Source organism: Rhizophagus irregularis, chromosome 4 (genome assembly GCF_026210795.1).
Source record: "Rhizophagus irregularis chromosome 4, complete sequence".
Lineage (NCBI taxonomy): Eukaryota > Fungi > Glomeromycota > Glomeromycetes > Glomerales > Glomeraceae > Rhizophagus > Rhizophagus irregularis.
This window is the reverse complement of record NC_089432.1, coordinates 1,419,978-1,444,710: the sequence shown is the minus strand read 5'-3', so window position 1 is coordinate 1,444,710 and position 24,733 is coordinate 1,419,978. Positions and strand designations below refer to the sequence as shown.

At 29.7% G+C, this 24,733-nt stretch overlaps 3 protein-coding genes across 3 annotated transcripts; 2 read left to right on the top strand and 1 right to left on the bottom strand.

Annotated features, from left to right (window-relative positions):
* Nucleotides 1–1,772: 1,772 nt before the first annotated feature.
* On the bottom strand, nucleotides 1,773–19,407 carry OCT59_023685 (uncharacterized protein; the record flags this gene model as incomplete). Its single annotated transcript, XM_066134884.1, has 16 exons — nucleotides 1,773–2,073; nucleotides 2,140–3,954; nucleotides 4,048–6,937; nucleotides 7,026–7,435; nucleotides 7,506–8,145; nucleotides 8,218–8,323; nucleotides 8,395–8,449; nucleotides 8,530–9,058; nucleotides 9,167–9,323; nucleotides 9,397–10,564; nucleotides 10,646–12,593; nucleotides 12,672–14,513; nucleotides 14,602–15,187; nucleotides 15,407–15,422; nucleotides 15,493–15,591; nucleotides 16,012–19,407. 16 exons carry the CDS (start codon nucleotides 19,405–19,407, stop codon nucleotides 1,930–1,932), a joined length of 15,801 nt encoding a protein of 5,266 aa, XP_065990964.1. The 3' UTR covers nucleotides 1,773–1,929.
* A 1,834-nt stretch (nucleotides 19,408–21,241) lies between these two features.
* Nucleotides 21,242–21,761, top strand: OCT59_023684 (uncharacterized protein; the record flags this gene model as incomplete). The annotated part of the gene is made up of 3 exons (XM_066134883.1): nucleotides 21,242–21,302; nucleotides 21,525–21,557; nucleotides 21,634–21,761. 3 exons carry the CDS (start codon nucleotides 21,242–21,244, stop codon nucleotides 21,759–21,761), a joined length of 222 nt encoding a protein of 73 aa, XP_065990963.1.
* A 132-nt stretch (nucleotides 21,762–21,893) lies between these two features.
* OCT59_023683 (uncharacterized protein) lies at nucleotides 21,894–24,090 on the top strand (the record flags this gene model as incomplete). The annotated part of the gene is made up of 5 exons (XM_066134882.1): nucleotides 21,894–22,139; nucleotides 22,215–22,290; nucleotides 22,379–22,563; nucleotides 22,643–22,967; nucleotides 23,049–24,090. The coding sequence occupies 5 exons, from the start codon at nucleotides 21,894–21,896 to the stop codon at nucleotides 23,933–23,935; spliced, it is 1,719 nt and encodes a 572-aa protein (XP_065990962.1). The 3' UTR covers nucleotides 23,936–24,090.
* Nucleotides 24,091–24,733: the final 643 nt, after the last annotated feature.

Sequence of the window (24,733 nt, the reverse complement as noted above, 5' to 3'; positions counted from 1 at the left end):
AATACTATTTTCATTTAATATATTTATTACAATTATGATAATATTTTTTAACAAAAAAAAGCACATTTACTCTTTTTTTTTTCGACCGCAAAATTTATTTACCTGTATATCACGATTCACGAACCGATCAATGATTGGCTCGATCAAATTCACGAGTAAATCAATATATACATTATCGTTATTAAAAGAAAATTGATTAAATATTTGACTTTTAAAGAAGATTGCATAAGAGATTTGACACAAATATATAGAAGAAACGTATTAAATTATAAATAAATTTAATAGTGAAAATATGCCTAATTCAATATTATAATTGTCAGCTTTACTAAGTGTTTATTTATGTCCAGGTTTTTAATAACATGTAAGGAGATTTTCACTTCTGGTAAATTAAATAATTAAACGATTTTAAACATTAAAATTAGTTTATACACTGTTTATACAATGTGTAAATCGATTTAGATTCATCTTGATGTATTAATTTCAATTCATCAAATTGTAAAACTAATCCTTGTAAATAAATATCATTCCATATTTTTTTTAAAAAAATTTATATTCAATAATAATAATAATTTTTTGGGAATCAGTTTATAATAATAGTTTTATCACTAAAACTGTGATTGAGAAATAGAAATGTTATGGTTGTTTTTTGATCATAGTTTAAAATGCTCTTTTTTATTTACTGTTCACTTTCATAAATATAATAAAAAAATGTAAAAATTTATATAGGATTTTTATCATAAATTACTATTTATTATTTGCTTATTTTCAAAAAAATAACTACATCTGAAATATGCAAATTTACGAATAATCTTATGCAAAAAATATTTTTAAGCATTGTTTTAAATGATAATTAATTATTTAGTATATGTATTTTGAACGTATTAAATATGAAGTTATACATGGGGATACATTAAATGGTATTATTGTTTAAGAAACACGCTAATTTGATTCTATGATAGAAGCAATGCACATAAGCTAACCCTCTAGGAAAGCCAGATCAACCCTTAATTTTCTCTGTTACTAGTTCTTTATTTCAACTTACCACCACAACAACCATCATACTACGCGCTAGAAAAGAAGTAATCAATTGTTCATTTGTGCAGAAGTTATTTCTTCCTAGAGTAATTTTAAAAATATCATAACTTGCAAGGGATAACAAAATTAATGAAGAATGAAGAAAATATATTATCCCCCAATCTAGCGCAACTCCAAGAAAGAAAAGAGAAAATACTCATAGCATATTATTCATTCTCGCAAATTCGATCAATGTAAAATTATTAGTACGGAAAATCAAAATTTATTTTTAAGGTCTGCTGAGTACGGAAAATTGTAATTTTTTTTTTTTACTAATTTGTATTACCGTACCGCCGTACCGGCGTACCGAAAATAAGTATATTAGAATTCTACAAATAATGTGAAATTCCAAATCTTAAATATCTTAAGCTTAATAAATGGGAATATGGGATTATTAAATACTCCTAACCATAATGTCACTTACATGAATTTGCTAGATTTTCAAGTTTTGAGGAATGTGTGTGATTCATATTTATATTAAAATTTTTATTTTCGATTTCATAATTATGGAACTTAATAAAGTTAAAAACGTTGTACAGTACTGATAAATCTAACCAACTTTTGCAATAGCTTCTCTTGGTACATGATCCGAGCCATCCGACCTAGAATATTAAGAAAACAAATATAGAGATTGTCTTTTTCGTATACTCGACTATTTATAACAAAGAATTCATGGTTTCTCGAATTGATAACATATTTAAAAGGCAAGATTTTAATATTTATTTCTTAACAAATATAATTGTAAAAAAGCTAATTTTTGTGGTATGGTCTAAAATTCGGTAATAAAAATAATAATAGCTACTACTATATATAAATTTTTTTTTTTTAAAAAAAAAAATAAATAAATAAGAATTTCTACATGCGGTCAAATTTATCACGTCGCTCAGGCTTTCTTCTGCCAGGTTTAGATCCGATATTTGAATTGCTAGTATTAGCCGGTTTAGCCGGTTTAGCCTGCCTTGCCTGCTTGGCCTGTTTAGCCTGTTTTTCCCTCGTTTTCTAAAATTTGAAGTATATTTATTAATTAAAACTAAAAAAAGATATATAATTATTAAGTTTTCTTACCTCAATAATGTTCATTGTAAATGTATAAGCTTCATATGTATTAGCCACTAATAAATTTTCCGGAAATAATTCGTCAATAAGTTCTTCTGGAACTGTAGAAGGCCAAAAATTTAATGTATTATCATCTCGTAAATAATGATATAACGGTTCCTTTTCTTTTTGATTTTCTAAAGTTAAAAATCGTAACATGAATCGTTTTAAAGCTAAAGCGAACGCTTCTGCTGGTATGGCTTTTTTCATTGTAGTTTGCTGTTCAAAATCTACAGAATTCATTATTGCCGCCCTCATATCTGCTGAAAGTTCTTCCTTATATTTTTCATGAATATATTTAATTTTAACATCGGCAACTTGTTCTTCGACGAGTTCGTATAAAGACACTAAATGTTTAAGTCGTAAATCCACTTCTAACATTTTAGAGAATCTTTCATGTTCATTTAATGATGATAATTTCATCCACTGTGAAACATAATTTTTAATTGATTTTTCTCTATCTCCAACTGCAGTGCGTTTGACGAAACATAAAAGAATCTCCAATGATGATAAAATTTCTGACGCGTTATCTAGAGCTGGTTCCAATGCATGTTGTAAACCAGAATTTTTAGAAAATCCTAATAAATTCACCTTTTCAATTGGAATTGGCTCCTGGGTTATTAAATTCTTAATATCACTTAAAATTCTCATATATCCTTGGAATAACTCCAAATGATATGGGAAAACTTCTAGATATAATTGTGAATCTGGTTGAGTTTCTATATAAACTTTTTCAAATACTAAAATACTTGCCAATTCCGCTTCAATTTTTGTCAAATCATAAACAATATCTTCTCCTCTAGCAATTGCTAAATTTCTTTGACTATATGCAAGAATTTCATCATCCCACTCAAAATTTATGATATTGACGGAACGAACTTGATCAAGATACATCGATTGAAGGCAATATCCATTAGGTGTTTCTGGTTTTGTTTTTGATGTTGACGATCCAAAATCAAATGTCGGTTCATCTAAAAATTTGAGAGATTTACAAGTTCCAGGTGGAATTTCAATGACTTCTTGTAAGAATTTATTTTGTATATTAACTAAATGGTATAAAATTGCGCATAAGTAAATTCCTGAATCTTTTTGTTCCACTAAACCAAGAACAACTGGTGAGTCATCTTTCATGGCTGGCTTATCATCGGGAAGTTCATGACATTGATACCGATCTACGAGAGATATAACTGTATTCCAACCAAGTTTAAAGTCGTCAAAAGCTGTTTTCAAGCTATTGAAAATTTCTTCATTATCACCACCATTAGATTCTTTATAAATAAATTGCATGAAAGTCATTTCTCTTGCAGTTTGTCTTGCTAACTGATATCCAAGTTTGGAATGCAAAATTTGAACAAACTTTACTATAGGTAAAAGATGTTTGAGTAATTCTAATTCTTGGGAATATTTCAAAAATACTGAGAGGAATGGATAATCGTTATTTCTTGTCGTATCGCTCATGTAATAAGCGCGGAAACTGTCGAAACCAATCATTCCAATCGTTCTCCACAAGTTTGGTAAATTTTCACTTCGATATCGCTGATCCATAACTAAAGTTTGATTGATTTCACTTTCAATTAAGTTACCTTTTTGATTTTTGTTTAGAGCTTCGCTTAATTTCATACGATAATTAGTTGCCGTTTCATTTATATTTTTAATTTGCGGTGTGATATAATTATTGAATTCTGTTTCCCACTTTTCACGCTCAGCAGATGTTGTTACTCGTTGATTTGATAATGGTTTTTCCATCATCGAAGAAATTAATGAATGGAACATTAACGCTAAATTCTGATTAGAATTAAAAATTGGTTATTAGTTTATAATTTATTTTAATAAGATAAAAAAAATATATATTTAATAATATAAATATAAAAAATATACCGCATCTGAGCAATTAAGAAGGTTTTTCAGCATTTCCCAATCATTTCGAATATGATCCATACAATAATTTTCAGAATCTGTGGCAGTTTGATCATTTTTTTGAAGGAAGGCAAGGGCAGTTTGAGGTGCAGAGGCTCCAATAAGAGCATGAACAATTAAATGTAAAATACGATATGATGTAGGCGTCATATATCTGACGGAGTGATACAAATTTTGATTAGCTAGTTCTCCAATGTATCCTGTTTGATCGTTTACCGATAATTGAGCAACTGGTTTATTATCGAGTATAGTGTTTCCTTCTGCTGGTTTATGGCCCGCTCCACCGATTGTATTTCCACACTCCGGACATTTACTAGTAATAACAGCTCCACCACAATTTGCGATGAAATATTTATATCCGCACTTACAAACATATCTTGTAAGTTTGTTTGTATTTGTTTTTTCAGTAGCAGCAACGGCGTTTAACACCATTGATTCTACGTCAGACATACATGATAAAATAAACGAGTTCTGACAATCTAGTAATTTGTGTAAATACATTGCTAATTGAGATGAATTCGGTTCAACCGATGCGTGAAATATGATGATATGAGCAATAACGGATTTTATAAGCAATTCAGTATTATTAATTTCCGGGCTATTAATTTTAAGAAGAGGTTGTTTATTCGATAAGATATTTGTTGCAATTGTTTTAAGTAAATCTGGAAGATTTATTCCAGCAAGTTCTCGTGTCAAGAATTTGGATGTTTGCTCTTCTGAATGTTGCCATTCTCTTGAAGCTCTCAAAGCATGAAGACGTACAAAGAAAAGCCCCGTTAAAGATAATTTTGCTGTTAAAGTCATATTTTGATTCATGTTTTGGATAAATTTTTGAAAAGGTGCCTTATTTCCTACACTATAGAAACTCATAATACTATTTTCAACTTCATTATATTCAGGTAAATAACAATATGGATTAAATGACAATCGATTTTCTTTAATATCTTCCCAATTGAAAGATCCAAGCCACGGTAAAAGTTGTCTTTGAGCATCACAGAATCTTCTAATATCATCCATTGAAAAATCTCTTCGACATAAATCTCTTAAAAAGTAAATTTTGAGAGAATGAATCAAAGGAAAACCGAGTGTCAAAATATTGTTAATTTGATCGAGTAATTCGTTATTATCAAAATCGTTATCATCAAAATCGTTATCATCCTCCATTTGGTCAGGATCATTATTATCTTTCTTAAGAAAACTGTCCCAGAATCGACTAACGAATCCTTTGAGTAAAGCAATAGAAGTTATTTTTTGTAATGATGGTATACCTTGTTTATATAAAGATTCAAGAGCCGGTCCAATATAAGCCCCTAAATTTTCTAATTCTTCATTCACGAAAAAGGCCTGTTCAATGGTATCACAACATAAAGTAGCCATATTTGTATCTAAATCTCCTAAACATTTATTGATAATATTTAATCGAGGAGATTGTATTAAAGCTTCTTCGAAATCTGTAATTACTAAAAAGAATATATCTTCATATTTTTTGTCTTCTTTAAGAAAGATTCTTTCGATGATTGCACCCATTAATGGGAAAGGTTCTTTCGAGAATAATTTCTCATAGAAACTTAATCGAACTTCTGATTCTATTGGAATCAATGCAAGGCATCTCATGATGAATGATCTTCTTGGAATTATATTCTTCTCATTTTGTTCTAATTTATCTAGCTTATCAAGTACGGTGCTGACAAATTTCTCCGAGAGAACTCCTTGTTCATCCGAACTTAACCCAAGTTGAACAATTTCTCTAATACTATCTAAAGGAATGGACTTTGTCGCAACTAAATCGTTTACAATACGTAACAATTGAAGATCTGGTAAATTCTTTGCTCGCGTTACCTTACTAACAAGAGATAATATTTTTGTGACGTCATGTTGCCATTTATCAATCGAATGAGAATTTCCTGCGCCTTCGAAATTTCCACAAATTCGCTGCAACATCAATTTTATCAATTCTTTGACAAGATGTTTTTCAAGATTTCCTCCAACAGCAACATTTCCTTGAATTTCGATATTTTTAATTATCATCGGAGACATTTGAGCCAATTGTAATTGAGCCAAAACTTCGTTGCCATTTTTCCACCAATATGCATGAAGGAAAATTGGTTTGCGTACTTTATCACCGATGAGTAACTTCAAGATTGACGCTAACATTTTTTTATTCTTTGTTTCACCATCTTTTGACGCAATAATAGTAACAAAATCATTGAAATATAGTTCGGAAGCCCATTCCCATTCGAATGGAGAATCTTTTTCTTTTAATAGCGGTATTGACGTAAGAATATTATCTTTGAATTCTTTCAAATGATCCTCAATCACGTATTCGTATAGTTCATTGGTTTCTTCATCAATTCTCTCATTATCTTCTTGTAATTTAGCTATTTCTTCTTCGTAAATTCTTTTAAAACTATTAATTTGGTTCATAAAATATAATGAAAAGGGGAATTCAAGATCAAGTAAACTTCCTGCCGGCATATTATATCCATCAGGTTTTGGATTTTGCGTATTTTCAATGTTGACAATTTTCTTATCCATATAAACCTGTTCCCAAAACTTAAGTAATTTCTCATAGTTTCCTTTTGATCTTGCTCGTTCGTTAATATAGAAAAATGTTTTTGTTGCTGATAATCTTTCCAAAGCACATAAAATTTGAGCTATCGGTTTCTTAAACAGTGTTCTAATGTGAGTTTGTAGTGCTGCAGAAAATGAAGGGTATGGGTATAAATTTTGTTTATTTGATGCGACTTTATATTGCCAATTATTTGTAGGTTGTTGTTTGATCCATTCAAGGATTCTTACTTTCAAACATTTAATAAAGTTTGGATACTTTAGGATTTTTTCGTTTAATGTTCTAAAGAAAAAAGTTCACAAAAAAAATTTTTTTAAAAAACTATACATTTATGAAAGACAAAAAAATCATTACTTTACGCGTTACTTACTTAATATGATTGATTGACTTATCATTCGATGGATATTTCATACATGATAGACACCATAATAGTTCTTGTTGTAAAATTTTTTCAAATGGATAAGTAGAATCAACAATACGAGATAAAGACCCATCCAAGAGACCTGATGTAGGAACGTTACTTCCTGATAATGTTTCAATAGTTATTTGTTTCCAGCCGCACATGAAATTAAAAGATGAAAAGGTGGATTCCTGATCTCGATGAATATGAAGAATGATACACGCGTGCTTCATAGGTTGATCTTTCTTTGCTATAAATTCATTTCGGAATTGTTCGATGATAAATTTAGCTAGTTTAATACACCCAAAACTAACAGTAGTTACATCGCATTGGAGAATTAGCATTTGATCATTTGATTCTTCAGACCAAAAGTGTTTTACCTACAATACAGAATTGTATAAGTAACAAGAAATCATGCATTAACTTAATAAATCATTGCTTTTGACTTACCCGATTCGAAAGTTGAGCTTCAGTCTTGAAAATCGACAATTTATCTACTTGACAATTAACTTTTTGTAAACAAGATTTAACATCCGTATTGATATTGGAGAAAGTGTTAATAATTAATAAATGTCCATTAGGATCCGATGACGTTTCTTGATTATCAAAGTAATCAGTAAAGTAATCATAAAGACTATCATGATATTGTTGATTGAAATAAACATGCTTCCATTTTTCAAATTCATCTCGCTCTAAGGCTGATAACTCAGCTCTCACAACACCATCAGAAGTCGCCGTTGCAATTAAACATTCTTTGCATTTTTCTAATATTTCTTCTTCATCTGCTTCGGGATTATTCTTCGTAATGTCAATAATTAAACTTTGTAAGGTTTCATTTTTATCAAATCCAATGAATAGATCTTTCTGGGCAAACTTATTACGTGATTGAGTTGCTTGATTATTGTCGACCAAAGTTGAGAATTTTCTTGCCCAATCATTTAAATTTTCATAAAATAACTCTTGGTTATTGTCAAGTATGTCATTAATTGACATTTTTTGTTTTTCAAATCGATTAAGAAGTGGAGGATCAGCCAAAGCCAATTTATTCTCATCCATAACAAGAATACATTTAAAATTCGGCGAAACGTAACTAGAAATTTATTATTATTTAAAATTTTTGTAATAATAAAATATGAATGATAAATTTCACAAATTTACTTACAGCATAGGATTGGCATACGCTCCAAGTGCAACTCTCGTAAAGTATTTTACATTATCTTTACTTCCCACCACAATATAATTTTGATTCCATAAATCGTAAAGACTCCCTATTGAATAGGAAAAAAAAATTTAAAATTTACTTGATTATTATATCTATGATAGTAATTGAAATAATTACCATAAATTATTTCTAAATCTGTTAAAATCAATGGTCTGCCTGCTTCAACGCACATCTAAAATGACAGAATGATTTTTAATACAAATAAACATTCTAGAAAAAAAAATCTCTTTGAATTGAAAATTAAATTTTAACCATGATTCTCCTCAAAACACTATAATAATAATCTTCTTGATCATCAGGAAATTGTGATCCTAGAATTACAACAGGATCTTTACTTCTTAGCTGATAAGTCAACAAATTTACAATTGAATCACTTTTACCGATAACCATTAAATGTCGTGCATCAGAATCTTTTAAGTTTGTATCAATTAATTGTTCGACTGGAACTTGTTTATATGTCCATGGCTTATGGTTATTAAACATTTTTAGAACATTTCCAAAATATTGATCGCATAATTTGACATGATTATCTGTTCCTCCAAAATTACGGGCTAATGCCATTTGAATATTCTCCGGAGTCATTTCGTTTAATGAAAGACGTTTAACCAGTGCATAATAATCACGAAGACCGTGGAAGTTGGACGAAGATTGGCCATGTTTTTCAAAATTTGAATATGCCTTAGCTAAAGGTCTTAAGGCGCCTCTCTGACCAGATGCAATAGCTCTTTCATTTAATAAGCGTTCAGCAGTATCAACTAAATCATTCAAATTAAATTGTGGTCTGTAGAGAGGATATAAGAAAATCGTAAATAAGACAAAATTGTGAAATTATATAAATGTATGTTAATATTTAATTTTTTGAAAAAAAAATCGTAAAAAAAAATCGTACCTTTGAACAAGTAATGCACGACTACTTTTACTGTTGTCTAAGCGCCAGTTAGATATCCCTATCACTGAAACAGTTGGCTCTGTATCTGGATAACTTGGTTCAAGCAAAGAGTGAAGTACTTTTAATGGATTGAAAGGACTTGTTTCAGCCAAACCAACTATAAAAAGAATAATAAATAATGTGAACAACTTAATAATGTAAAAAGACCATAAGAAAATAAACAAAATTACCTTCATCAAGTAAAACAACACTAGCAACAGGAAATTGTTTGGAAGTTGTCTCCTGAAATTTATTTGCCTTCTCAAAAACTTTTATGATACCTTCAGAAGTTGAAGATGAAGAGCCTTGATGTGGAATTAAGTAAACTTGTGCTAATTTTCTAAAGTACCTATCACTTGAATCAGGACCACGTAAATTTGAGCTTATAAGACGAACTGCTAACGATTTTGAAGAGCCCGGCGCTCCTATAAGGAACAGAGGGATTTTTGTCAAAATGCATACGATCATAACCAAAACATTTTCTAATAAAGCTTCGTTATATGCCGTATTAGGTGGACATTGCATCCTATTAATATAATCTTCCTGTTCTTCACGAATAATTTTAGCAAACATATTTTCTCCTACATAAGGATTATGTTCATGTAATATTTGTTCCATTTCTTGTCGATATTGTTTACGTAAATCTTGTTCATATAACCGAGAATGATAACAAAGACTAAGTGCCAGAACATAAGACCTGGTCTTTATTGTTGGATTACCAGATGGTGGATATGTATGTCCTCTCCTGTAAACCGGACGATTTTGAAGAGAATTATGAAAGAATTTCACTAATCTTATAGCTCGTTTAACATCACGTAAGCTCAAACTATATCGTTCCTCAGCATTACGAATGAATTCTTGAGAAGCAAATAGAAGTTCTGCAAATACAGGATGTGCTAAAGTTTTTAATTCTTTATCAACCATTATTTGAATATATCTGTATTCATCTTCTGGTTTCAGAATACCGTAGTCCCAAACATAATCTAAAATTTGATCAGGAAGTGGTTTGACTTGATAAACAAGTTTACTTTGTTCCTCGAATTTTTTAACTCTATTTGTCAAACCGGCTTGGCTTTGAGCTTTCGTACGAAGACGGTATGGATTGCAAGCAGCGAATAAACGAATATTTGGGTGTATTGGTTTCCCATTAAGCATTCGATGGGATATTAAATCAGCGAGTAAACCTATATAATTGCAAGTATTGATTTCATCAAAGAATAACCAAATTTCTCCTTTTTCTGCTTTTTCTAAAGAATCATTCATGAACATCATAATAGTTTTTTCATCGATTCCGGCGTGAAGGTTAAGTGCCTGGAATTGAACTTCAACCATCAGGGCCAAATAAGCGATCAAACTTGTCTATAAAAGAAACGAGAATTTTAATAAATATCTTTTTTTTAGGAAAAAAACATCGATAATAAAAATAACATATTAAATCACCTTGCCACATCCTGCTTCACCACAAACTATCACTGGAATATTCGCACGTGCTCTTAAAAGAATTAAGGCCATCTTTATTAAGTTATCACCAGATAAAGCATATTCAGGAAGATCCAATTTTTCTGTTGACCTTCGTGCCAAATACTCTAACTTTAAGAAAAGAGCTTCCGGAGTCATCGAATTGTAATCATCTAACACCCATTTCGTTCGATCTCCAATTACTTGACTTTTTAATAAAATTTTTACATTTTCATAAACTTTATTTCTGTCTCGATATAACGCTGATATTGAATCGGGAGTTTGAGAATTGAAAAATACTATAAGATGATTTGAGTCGTCCCATTGAACAATTGTACCAAGACGAGCGTTTTCATCATCGGCATCTATAGCGCTTGTAGATTCTAGCTGTGCCTCTTTTGTTTTAATAGATCTGGTTGCAAAATCTTTTGAAACATCTAATAAGGTACTTAATATAAGTTTTCTAATGTTAGTTTCTTTTACCATTAATTTGAGATTATCTACAGTGAAAAATTGACTTGATGAAAATCGAACTAATTGATCTGCGAGTACATTAATAAATATTTCAACAAATCTAAAGGAAGAAATATCTTTGTTGCCTTTATTAAAGAAATATTTTTCAATAAGATTTTGACAGCGTTCTACTGGTAGTGGATCTTTAATTGCTTTATCTGTCCGGAAGAGGATTTCTTTTGAATCTATATCATTACGATCCAATAAATTCAAATAATGACAAGTAACCTGAATTGGACTATTAATTTCTTGAGAAGCTTTCAAACTTTTAATATTCCAAGACATATGATTGAATAATAAATATCCTGTCATAGGAAGAGAATTAAGTAAATGCTGTTCTGTAGTTGAAGCTATTTCGATAAATATATGTGTAGGTGTTTCTGATGGAGGCAGACAAGCTATATCAACATTTGTAGAAACAATACCCAAAGTTAATAATTCAAATAAAAACATGTTGACGTCTCCCGGATAGTTAGCTGATACTATATTTATGTGTAAACTTTCTACAGGTCGGAGTTTACATTCTTTGAATTGACTTACAAGCCTGCCAAACTCCATATCATCGCTTATTAAAAAGCTACGTGGAATTTTCTTTTTTTTGAAACTATCTTCTTTAATCCATTCAGTTTTGCCCTGTCCTGATAAATCAGAAGAAACACGTATGACATTCTGACACAATTCCCTATAAATTCCTCTCATGGAATCATTATTTAATCCATTGGTTGCCTTAACATCTGAAGAGAATTGATCTAAAATATGATGATGGATTCCATTCTCTCTGCAACAAATGAGTGCTAAAAGATAGCCCTCCTGTTCTTGCATTGACCTAATTTGATTAACTAAATCATATTGTAATTCAAAGTCCAATAATTCTAAATTTGCAATGCAAAATAAGTGGTCTTCATAGCCATTATCTGATGCAAAGTAACTTCTTTTTATGAAGATTGTTAGTTCTTCCATCGTAGTTGAAGAAGTACATATTAGGAGTTGCCACGGTTCCGGATAATATCCATGATTAGCATATAATGACATAATAATGTTTGGAACTTTTGTATTGTCAGCACAAGCAGCAATAAATAATTTTCCTCTTTTAACTACATCCGATGCTACGCGTTGTCCAGCAGCCTTAAGTCTACGAGGTTGTTTTTGAATATTTCTGAAAATCTTCTCTAATTCATTTCCAATTTCACAAAGAATTTTAAGATAATCCTTAGATCCACGTGAAATTCCTTTAATGTCCTTACGAGGTGGTAATTGAGCTTTGCTGTTCACAAATCTAATTAATGTTTTGCATTCTTCTTCGTTTTCTTCATCTAATTTTTCTGACGTGAAATAATCATAGAACGCCAAAATATGACGGGCAGGGAAGAATGTTAAATAATAACACTCTTCTTGTGCATTATCTACTATAGTTTGCCTATAAATTGTAAATTCCTTAGTGTCTTTATTGCAAGCGAGAAAAATGAATGAAATGAATATAAAGAAAATCATTTACCAATTTTTGAGCTCGCCCCTTAAGAATTCCAAATACTTTTTCATACTATCTTTTTTATTTTTTCCTATTAATTCTTTTTCAAACTTTCTGTAATCAAAATGCCCCAACTGAATTAACAAGGACAGCACATCAATTATTTCTTGTGCTAAATCAACTTGAACAACAAACTCATCTATAATATTTTTTGGCATTTCCTCATCTTTTTCATGAGTTACATCATTTTCGCTTATCTTAGGTTTTGCAATCAAAAGAGCCCGTCCACGTAAATCCAAGATTTCATTCATATTATAAGTCATTATCATTTCTGATTTAGAAGTCCTAGAAGTATATTTTAACGAAACAAAACACTTGTCTTCTTTTTCATCCCGTCCAAAGGTGTAAGATCCATTTTGTACGGCATTCTTAATTTTTTCTTTAGTAGCTTCACCACGATTTTCAATGCTCTGATACATATTTCGTAATGCCATATTGCAACTGTTACATAAGGCAATCTTTTTCCCTAAAGTAGGATTCTCGTCTATAACATTTGATAACGAAACTAAAAAGCTTTTAATAGTTTCCCTTTCATTATTATTCATAAAAGGTAATAAAAATCGCTTTACTTGAATAAGCGATGAAACAGTATCCTCTTGAATCAATCTTTCATCCGAATGGTCATCCACACCATTAATCAAATTTTTGATATCATGCTCAGCAATTTCTTTTAAAAAGTTTATAAAATCATCTGCATTTGATAACTCTTTTATTAATTTCCAACATTCATCATTAACATTGTAAAGATTTTTATCAAGGTTAGCGAAAAAACTAATTATTTGACTAAGTTTCATAGAATTGTTTTTTAAAAAATCGCCTTTTAAAGAATCGTCTTTTAAGGAGTCGCCTTTTAAAGAGTCAATCGATTCTTTTAGCCAATCATCTTTATTACGTGCTATATTAAAAAGTTGTAAAACTGTTTCTAATTCTTTGAGTCGTTCAATCCAGTGAGGAATCCTTGAAATATACTCAAGGGTTTGTACGAATTTGTTACTCTTGTGACCTTTATATCCATCTATTAAATCAAGTTCCGCATTAATATTTGTAACATTTTCACAAAACAAAGCCACATCTGAAACTTTAAGTTTGTCCCATTCCTTAAGTTGTTTACAAACAGTATTATATCTTTCAAAAACTACCGGTATCAATCTTTGCGCTATATATTCCACTTTTGTGGCAGCAGTATCTTCCCGGATACAAACTTCAAAGATATTTCGAAAAGATCGAGATTGATTATATTTGTAGCAACGCCTTGCACTCTCCAAAGTTTTTCCATGAAAAGCCCAATAATCTGGTGACATTGCCTCTTTCAACATCACTTTATTTGAATTTGGCATATGTTGTTTTACATCTTGGATGTAATCATCCGCATCTTCTACTTGGGAAGCTGGACAAAAGTCGGTATAAAACTTAAAAAGGACATCAAGTTGAGTTTGAAAGTTGTTACAAAGCTTTCTAAGTTCCGCGATTTCGTCTCGCGAAACAATCACATCACCTATATTTTTCTTTTTGGAAACAGCGGCACCAAAATGTTGAAATAATCTTTCATTTTTACATTCCAAGAGCTGTTGCAATAATTGTATGTCAACCGTCTTTTCACGGAGTAATCCACCGAGTTCATTGATAGATGCTTTAACACGTTTAACAAATGGATTGGAATGAAGTTTTGTAACATCTCCAGTAGCGCATAATATAATTCTCCAAAGTTCACTAGCTCCTAGAATATTTAAATGAAATTCTGAAGGATTTGATGCAGTAAATTGACTTTGCAATCTATTCATGATATGACACAAAATTTCTTCGCTTATTCTAATAAATTATTTAATAAAAATAGTTAATTAAATAAATGTTGATTTTTTTTTCTAGAAACAAAGAAGGATATACAAAATGAACTTACAAGTTTGGAACCGTCAAAATCTTTGTTTTGCAATCGCATATTGTATATATTTTATTTACTAGTTGATCGTTAATTTGTTGAACAGACTTATTTAGCATTTCTTTAACCATATCTATAAACAACGTCTTGATTTCTTGTTGTTCTATCCGAATTAAAAATTTTGTTGCGGCAAATATTCGAGATTCCGAGCACACTTTAACCCTATCTACAGCAATGGTTGTCAAACTTTGCCAAACATTTTTTCGATGACCAAGTAGGGGGTATATGCGTTCTAACTGTAAAAATACTAAAACCACAATGTTGTTGTCTTTTTTGTTGCTTGTGCTTGTACCTGTGCCAAGTTTGGGTAAAAGATTATTAAACCAAGTTATACAGATTTTTGGTATTTTCTTCTCTTTATCAGAAAAATCATTACGGAACCACTCATCTAAAATTTCTGGAAATATGTTTAATAATTCTAAAGTGCTAGACTGAGATACCAAATCTAATGATAAAATAACATCCTCTCTAGTCCAATATAGTCTATCATCATGAAGAAGTGTTGTAATAGCAGTGATATTTTCCTTTGTCCAATTTCTGTCCAAACCTTCAAGTAAAAACAAAGCATGAGATCGGAAAACTTCAGACACATCAAATCGATAATCAGCTGGAACTCTCTTAAAATGATGTTCTAAGTCAACAGCATCATCATGAGAGATAAATTCTCGAAGTCGGTCATTAAAACTCTTAAAAATAATTTTATCAATTTTGTTGTTATGGAAAAGAATTTCATTCCAAAGCGGAAAAAGGTAATCCATATCATTACATAATCGAATTAACCACTATAAAAGATATCAAAAAAATTAATTTTAATTGTAAATTTTCGAAAACAAAAATTATATTTAAATTTACCTTGGCAAGTTTAATGTAAATTTCGGGTTCAATGCCATCCATGTAAGGTTTGACCATTTTTAATCCTTGAATAAATTTCGATAAATCCTCATCAGTATACTTTAAAAATTTCAACCGATCAATGAAAGAAAAATTAGGATCAACTTCAGACGCAATTGTAAAAATAATGAGCCAATCAAACTGCATCAGAGCAGCATTGTGCTGGATTAAGATCATAATGCCACTATACATTTGGTCTTTGGTGTTTGAAGGTAAAGTTTCATCTTTATAGTCTTCAAGTGCATTAAGTAACACTCCAGATGGGAATGAATTTTTTAGTTCATGGAAATGACCTTGCCTCCTTAAAGTGTAGTATCCTAAAAGAAGACATAAGAAAAGTAGTTTGTCTCTACTTAATTTATTATCAGTACGCTTGTCTCTATTTGATTTATCACCAATACGCTTAGCAATGGATTCGTAATTTGACGAGCGGATCACAGATTCATAGTAAAGATTTAATAAATGTTGATATTCCATAACTTTATCCTTAAGGTTATTATCTTTAATGGAATTAAAGATATAGTCCACGAAAGCAAATTCACGTATGTATTGTAATCGATAATGATAATTATTCATAAATATATCAAATTGATTATTCCTCTCGATATTCAACGTGCGATTATCTTGACCATCATTTCCTTCCCATACAATTTCTCCATTACCATAAAAATTAGCTATATAAATAGCATATTTATATTGAATTTCGTCGCTTTCTCTTTCAGATCTCAGAGATATAGTAACGGGATCGGATCGCCAATACGTATGATTTTGCTTATGAAATTTTATGTTAGGATATTTCCAATTACCTAGTTCTTTTACATTACCAAAAACCACAGGTTTTCCAACAACATCAATATCCTCTGGAAAATGAACATGGAAGGTAACTTTGATCTCTCCTGGACCCTTATTAATCCATCCTTTAATCACGTTAGGCACGTTAGGCATGTTAGGCATCCATTTTTTCTTTCGATTGTTATTACTGTCTCTATGATCACTTTGACTGTTGTGGTTTTCAGGATAATGAGTGGTATCATCCCTGGGTCCTTCGTAAGACTCAGATTGAAAGTCATCTTGCTGGGAGTCGCTGATATTATTATCATAATTCTCGTCCTGAGAGTCAGTCACATTACTTAATTTCTTTTGCATGTCGCCATGTGTAGACCGATTTTTATTGTTTTTATTGTTTAAAGGTCCAGTGATTTCATTTATTTGTTCTTCGGTATCAGTCCCAACATCATTTTTATTGATACGAGAGTAACCTTTTTCATGATCTTCATCCTCGTCCTGAGAGTCAGTCGCATTTTCCAATTTCCTTTGCGTAGACCGATTTTTATTGGTTTTAGGTCGATTGGTTTCGTTTATTGGTTCTTCGTTATCAGGCTCAACATCACGAGAGTAACCTTCTTCATCCTCGTCCTGAGAGTCAGTCGCATTTTCTAATTTCCTTTGCGTAGACCGATTTTTATTAGTTTTAGGTCGATTGGTTTCGTTTATTGGTTCTTCGGTATAAGTCCCAACATCATCTTCATTGATACGAGAGTAACCTTCTTCATGATCTTCGTTATCGTCCTGAGAGTCACTCGTATTAACTAATTTCTTTCCACGCATAGGCATATTTTGGTCATTTTTATTTTTTGAATGTTCCTCAAAATAAGACTCGGCATCTTTTTTATTGGAATGGCTTGAAGATGGAGAGTAATCTCCCTCATAATCATCATTCTCATCCTGAGAGTCACTCTCACTATCCAATTTTTTTTGCATACCACCATGCATAGGCAGATTTTGATTATTTTTATTTGAATATTGAGTGGTTCCACTCATTGGTTCTTCATATGATTCTACTTCTTTTTTGTTGACATAACTTGAAGATGGAGAGTAACCTTCTTCATAATCATCATTCTCATCCTGAGAGTCACTCTCACTATCCAATTTTTTTTGCATACCACCATGCATAGGCAGATTTTGATTATTTTTATTTTTTGTATATGGAGATTCTACCTGTTTTTTATTGATACGCCTTGCAGATGAAATGTTACCTTCTTCATTACTACTGTAATCAACGTTGTCGTCATTGTCACTTTCTTGTTTTCTCACAGTACTACGAGACTTTGAAATTGGGTTTTCAGCTTCTTCATCTGATAAATCACCCAAAGACTGACTTTGACTATCTTGATTTTTTGGACGATGGGTGATTTCATCACTTTTTCCTCTATGGTGAGAATCAAACTTTTCTTTCTTATTATTTTTTCCCGTTGGAGATGGAAAGTCATCTTTTTTGTTCGGGAATTCGTCGACATCATCATCATAATCAACATCGTAGTCGTGGCTTACGGTCGTATCTGATTTCTTTGATTTCTTACTTCTTGTATCATGTTCAGACTTTGGACGATTATATCCCGCTGAAGATGGAAAGTTGTCTTTCCTGTCCGGGAATTCGCTGATATCATCATCATAGTTCTTTGATTTCTTTTTACTTTTTATATCATGGTCATATTTTTTTGAACCGCTTTCAAATTCGCTCGTTGATCCCTTTGTATTAAATAATTCAGATGCATGCCTATTATTATCATAATCTAAAGTATGTTGGATATATCGAGATTTAGGAGAAGAAGTCTGAACGGTCACAGTTTGATTGATTGAATCATCATCTCCAAAAAGTTCGGGTAAATCTTTTCGATTTTCAACATTGTCCGTCTCTTGATCAGAATTTTCTTGACCAGCTAAGACCTTTTGATCAGCTGCTGGTGGTACATTGAAATGACTAGAACTTTCTCGTTTAAGAGTTTCAACATTCTTGGCTTTTTTAACATTCGCACTAGGGTTATAATTTTCATCATCATCATTATCGGAAATACCGACTGAAACATAATCTCCAGTATTTGTAGAAATATTTTGTATATCATCGGACTCAATGATGATTTTATCGTTACCAATAAGAATATCAGTTTCTTCTTTAGTGCGTTCTTTATCATCTGAACCCCCTGTATTAGAAGTACGAGTTTGATTATCATAATCTAAAGTATCTTCTCGTTGTTGAATGGTCTCATCGGACAAATTTTTTCGATCTTTAACAATTTCCATCTCTTGATCGGAATTTTCTTGATCAATTATGACTTTTTGATCGTCTCGATATTCAATATGACTCGCTTTAATGCGGATATTTTCAACATTCTCCGCTTCTTTAACATTCACACTAGGGTTATAATCATCATCATCGTCTTTATCAGAAACACCGACTGAAACATAATCTCCAGTATTTGTAGAATTATTTTGTATATCATCGGATTCAACGATTATTATATCGTTGTCAATAGAAATATCAGTTTCTTCTTTAGTGCGTTCTTTATCATCCGAACCCACTGTATTAGAAGTATGAGTTTGATTATTATAATCTAAAGTATCTTCTCGTTGTTGTTCAGTATATTGAGATTTTGGAAGAGAAGTTTGAATGGTCACACTAGATACATCATCATCATCATCATTTATATCTTTTCGGTCTTCAATAATTTCCATTTCTTTGTCTGATTCTTCTTGGTCAATTAAAACTTTTTGATACAAGTTCTCATCAATACGACTTGTACTAGTATGTTCATAATCATCATCTGATGATGGGAACACTTCTCGTTTACCCGTCTCGAGATTTTCTGTTTCTTTTTCAACTGGGTTATAAATTAAATTGGAGGTAATATTTTGTTCCTCGTTACCAGAAATACCGACTGACAAATTATCATGAACATCATCAATCGACTCATCGGACTTATCGATTATTTTATCGTTACCAACAACATTTTCTGTTATAACAGAACTTGAAGCTTGCTCTTCCTCATTATTTGATGTGGAATCATTCTCATTTTTAATATTTGTATCTTGTCCCATGCTAAAAAATTTAATTTGTTAGTAATAAATAAAAAGAAAAAAAATAAAATAAAATAAAATAAAATAACAATCGTTAATAAAGAAAAAAGCTATTAAAAAAAAGTTGTCAGTAAAAAAAATATATATTTCTTTTTGACATAAATTAGAAAAGACTAGCAAAAAAAAAAACCATATAAATGATTTTTTTTTTGAGAAATAAAAACAGAGTATAAACCAAAAATGAGTTTTTAAAGAAAGAATAGAAAGAATGGTGCAGTTTGTGTAACCGGAAAAACTACCTAATTGAATTAATCATCACATCATAAGTAATACAGCGTATCAGCCCTATATACCAATTAAACTTTATCAAACCTAGAATATAAATGAAAAAAAAGAAAAATCCCTAATACCAGGAATAAACTAAAAACTTTACCCTATTATTAATTTTACGAAATTGAAATAATAATAATCATAATAAATGAAATAAATGTGTAAAAAGTGAATAAAACAATAATTATAAATTAATAATTTTTTCACTTTTAACGTAAACGGTCTTTTTTTATTTATTTGTGTGAATACATTTGAAGATGCTTTAATGTAATTAATAACTTTAATATATTACAAATATCTTTTTTCTGATCATTTAATTTGACTAGGGTCTTTTTTTTTCAAATTCTGGGAATGTTTGACATGATTTTCATGATCTTCCTGACTTTTGTTGCACCCTTTTCAACTAAAAAAACCAAGGTTAAATTTTAAAACACTGCGTGATAATTAACGGTCTTTTTTTTTATTATTATTTGCGGAAGATTTACATAGTTTTTTGTCCGATTTTTGCCAATTTAAACTTTTTTACACGGAATTGTGCATTATCAATTGTTCTTGTGTACAAAAATGCACATTATCACCACAAAATTTTTTAATGCAAGCCAATGCGCCCAATGTACAATCATTTGACTTGCATATTTTGTTTTTTACAATATATAAAGAATTTGAGTTTAAAATGAAAATAAGTTTATTATTATTCATTTTGCCACCCTTGTGATATATATCATTTTTGCCCTCCTTTATAGACTCATTGATACAAATGATAATTGGGACGTTTTTTATATAATAAAAATTAGTGGAACAGCTTTATCTATTATCAGATTTCTCCTTAAATAAAAAACCTAAGTCATATTAATATAGATTAATTCATGAACACTAATCAAAACTATTTGAGAATCAATTAAAAATTATTGATTACAAATGTTGTAAGACCCTATTATGAAACTCAAGGGCGTAATCTATTGAAGAAATATGGAAACAATGATGATTTATTCTTAATCTCTTAAATTTCATTTCACATGATTTAACGTTGGGCTGATAATGATTACCAATTCTGGAAACAATAATTAGCCAAAAAAAAAGAATATTTTTTCGCAGTCACATGATTATTTGATTTAATTTATACATTTGATTCTTTAAAAAAACGATTTTAATGATGAATAATCCACAGATATATCTGATATGTCGATTGTACCGGTATTTAATTAGTTGATCGTTGTAATAATGTTTATCTGTTATAGATATTATTATACAATATAAGCAACTATAAAAATATATATATATATATGGCATATATCCCAAATATTCTTCTTGCGTTAACTGTTAACGTTAATGAATCAATTCAGCTTTGGTGATATTGAAAATAAATTTTTTGTCGATAAAATTTATACATATTATTTTATTTATTTTATTTAAAATATTAAAAAAAAAATTGATCGACTAAAAATTTCATATGATTTTCATTTATTAACCATTTTTAGAATTTCATTTCCATCAAATATTTATGGACCATACCTTCTTTTTTAACATGTTTATTGTGATGAATTTAAAGAAACGTAAAAAGGGTGTATATGAAAAAGTAGAAACAAGTACAACACAGATATCTATTTATTTAAGCAGGTGAGTAGTTAAACAACTTTGTCAAAAATTTCTGAATTAAAGAAACCGTGTGATCAAGGAGAAATGTGAATTTAATCAATTAGGGGATGGATTAATTGAGTACGTTTCTCAATTTTTACTACTTTATCTTTGGTTTTATTGGCTCGACGAGATTAAAGAGAGAAAAAAAGTTCACGAGAAACTTTAAATAGAAACATTTTTCAAACATGATGAGTTAAAATTCTGTATGTACGAGTATAAATTAGTTATACCGTTGAATCGAGTTCTTTTTTTTTTAAAAAAAAAATCTCCTTGTTATAGTGAATAATTCCTATCTTCAACGCGGCTGGACACATGACGGTTTATCATATGAAGATTATCTTCATGTAACATTTCTCCTGACATATTACAAGTATTTTAGTAATTTACAAGCGATTATTATTACCTGATTCGGCGGGCTCGAGATGATTGACAATTTACTATTTATATAATAAATAGTTGAAATTCTTTTTTTTTTTTCAAATAATTGATAAACATAAAATTTAAAATTTTTCGTAGTAAGAATTTCTCTTTACTTAACAATGCCTAATAACATTAAGCTTAAAATTACTGGCGATTCAAATGATTGGATTAATTGGATTGAGGATGCCATTGCGAAGAATTTCTTTAAATATTATGAATATAATCATTTTAGTAATATTCAAGAAATTGGGTTGGGAAAATTAGGAAAAGTTTATCGTGCAAATTGGAAAAATTCTCATAGATGTTTTACATTGAAATCTTTGTTTGATCTCAATAACATCACGGCTAAAGAAATTATTAATGAGGTAAGTTATTAAATATTTTTTATTTTATATATATATATATACAGTATACTAAAATCTTTCTTTTTTTTTATTTAGCTTAAGTTTCAATATGATGTTAATTTTCATGAAAATATTATTTGTTTTTATGGAATTACAAATTTCAATCAAGGAGGTATAATAAAATTTAAATATATATTGTCGCTTTGTTATTTAATTAAATCATGACATATTAATTCGTATATATTATTTTCTTTATTAAGAAATTCCAAGTAATGATTCAAAGAAGTATCTATTAGTAATGGAGTACGCAGATAGTGGTACTCTTCAAGAATATTTGAAAAAACACTTTTGTAATCTCACTTGGTATGATAAATTAAATCTAGCACTTCAATTAGTTTCTGCTATATCATATTTACATGATGAAGGAATCGTACATCGTGATCTGGTAATTTATTTACATTTTTATCTAAGATAATATTTATCTAATATAATTATAAATTAATACATTTTATTTTTAATAATAGCACTCTAGTAGTAGTATATTGATTCACCGAAATTCCATCAAATTAGCTGATTTTGGGTTAACAAAAAGAATTGAAGAATCTTCTAATCTCCCTTATGTTGATCCAAAGGTATTCGGTAGACGAAAAGATATTGACGATCAAATGCAAATGCAAATATATTCATTAAATGAAAAGGTTGATATTTACAATATTGGCGTAATTTTATGGGAAATATTTAGCGGTCAGTTACCTTCTGTTAATGAACCATTTAATGATTTCGTTAATAGAATAATACAAGATCTTAGAAAGACTAATGTACCTGGAGATTATATAAAAATTTGTACAGGTGAATATAAAATTAAAAACCTTCCAAATTAATGATTTACGATTAAATTAATTAAAAGATTATTTTTTCTTATATTTATAGAATGTTGGGATAATGATCTAGATAATCGACCAGCTATATATCAAATTATTGATAAATTAAAAACGATTGTTACGAGAGAAAATTATAATTGTATTACAAATTTTCAATCAACAAGTGAACGTGAACATGAGATTAACCAGGAATCCTCGACGATATCAAATAATCCTAATTTACCTGAAATTAATTTTAATATGATAGTTAACGAGATAGTTAATCTTCTTAATAAGTCATATGAAGAAATAAATAATCAAGAAATCCTTAATTATCTTAAAGATCATAATATAAATTTACAAAAAATTTATATTTGGTTATTAAATAATCAAAATAATTCAAATTCTATTATTTTACTTGGAAAATTTTATTATTCAGGAATTGGAGTTAAAGTTGATCAACAAAAATCACTTGAATTTATTCAAAGAGCAGCAAATTTAGGAAATAATATCGCTAAATATAATCTTGGAAATTATTATAAATGTAATAAAGATTATGATAAAGCATTTGAATTATTTAAAAAATCGGCTGAAGGTGAATATCCAGAAGGAATAACACAATTAGGATATTGTTATTTTAATGGAATAGGAACTAATGTTGACAAACAAAAAGCATTTGAATTATTTCAAAAAGCAGCAAATTTAGGAAATATTTTTGGAACAAATAATTTAGGATATTGTTATCAATATGGAATTGGAACCAGTATTGATAATCATAAAGCATTCGAATTATATCAGAAGGCAGCAAATTTAGGAAGTATATCTGGAACGAATAATTTAGGATACTGTTATCGATATGGAATTGGAACTAATATTGATGAACAAAAGTCATTTGAATTATATCGAAAAGCAGCAAATTTATGTGCTATACAAGGAAATAAAACTATTAATAACTGATAACACTTCTACTGTCGTTTTTATACATGTGAAATATGCGATAGAGTTTTTTTTAAATTTGAACAACTACATCGTCATACTCGTTCTCATAAAATAGAGACGCATCTATTCTGATAATAAAGAATCTTTAAAAAATTGGCTTTTTCTTTTTGTATAAATAATTAATAAATTATTATTTAAAATTCAATTGTCAGTTTTGTCCGTTTTTATGATTCAGTCTTACAATTCAGTTCTTTTATTTCAGTTATGACTCCAAATTGACTGGCTTATGAAGACTTATTTCATCAACTTGGGAATTGGGGCGTAAGGCGACAAATTTCAATATTATTTTGACGTAAAGGAACTGTTAAAGTATATTATAGACCAAACCACCATTTGTTGATGGCAAAGTTGTAACTAAAGAAGGATCAAGAATAATTAGAATGTTTGTGATAATTTGCGGCGCAGCTTTTGTATCTTATTAAATTTTTATTATTTTCTGAACGTGAGCGTGGGAAATGCACAAATATTTTATACAGATATTTAAAGCCATATCAATGAAAAAATTTGAACCCGTTGTATTTAATCTCTATTATATTTAAATAATTAAAAAGAAAAATGTTCCCAGGCACGTAGCACTTACGATAGAAACGTAATTTTAACGTGACAAAAAAAAAGATATTATACGATTGGGATATATTCTTTAGTTAACAAATTCATTAAGGTCTGAAACGTCTGGAAAGCATCCGAAAATATACATTTGAGTATTTTTGCGATAAGAAAGAGAAGTTCATCTATGCGTTTTTTTCTAATAGATAA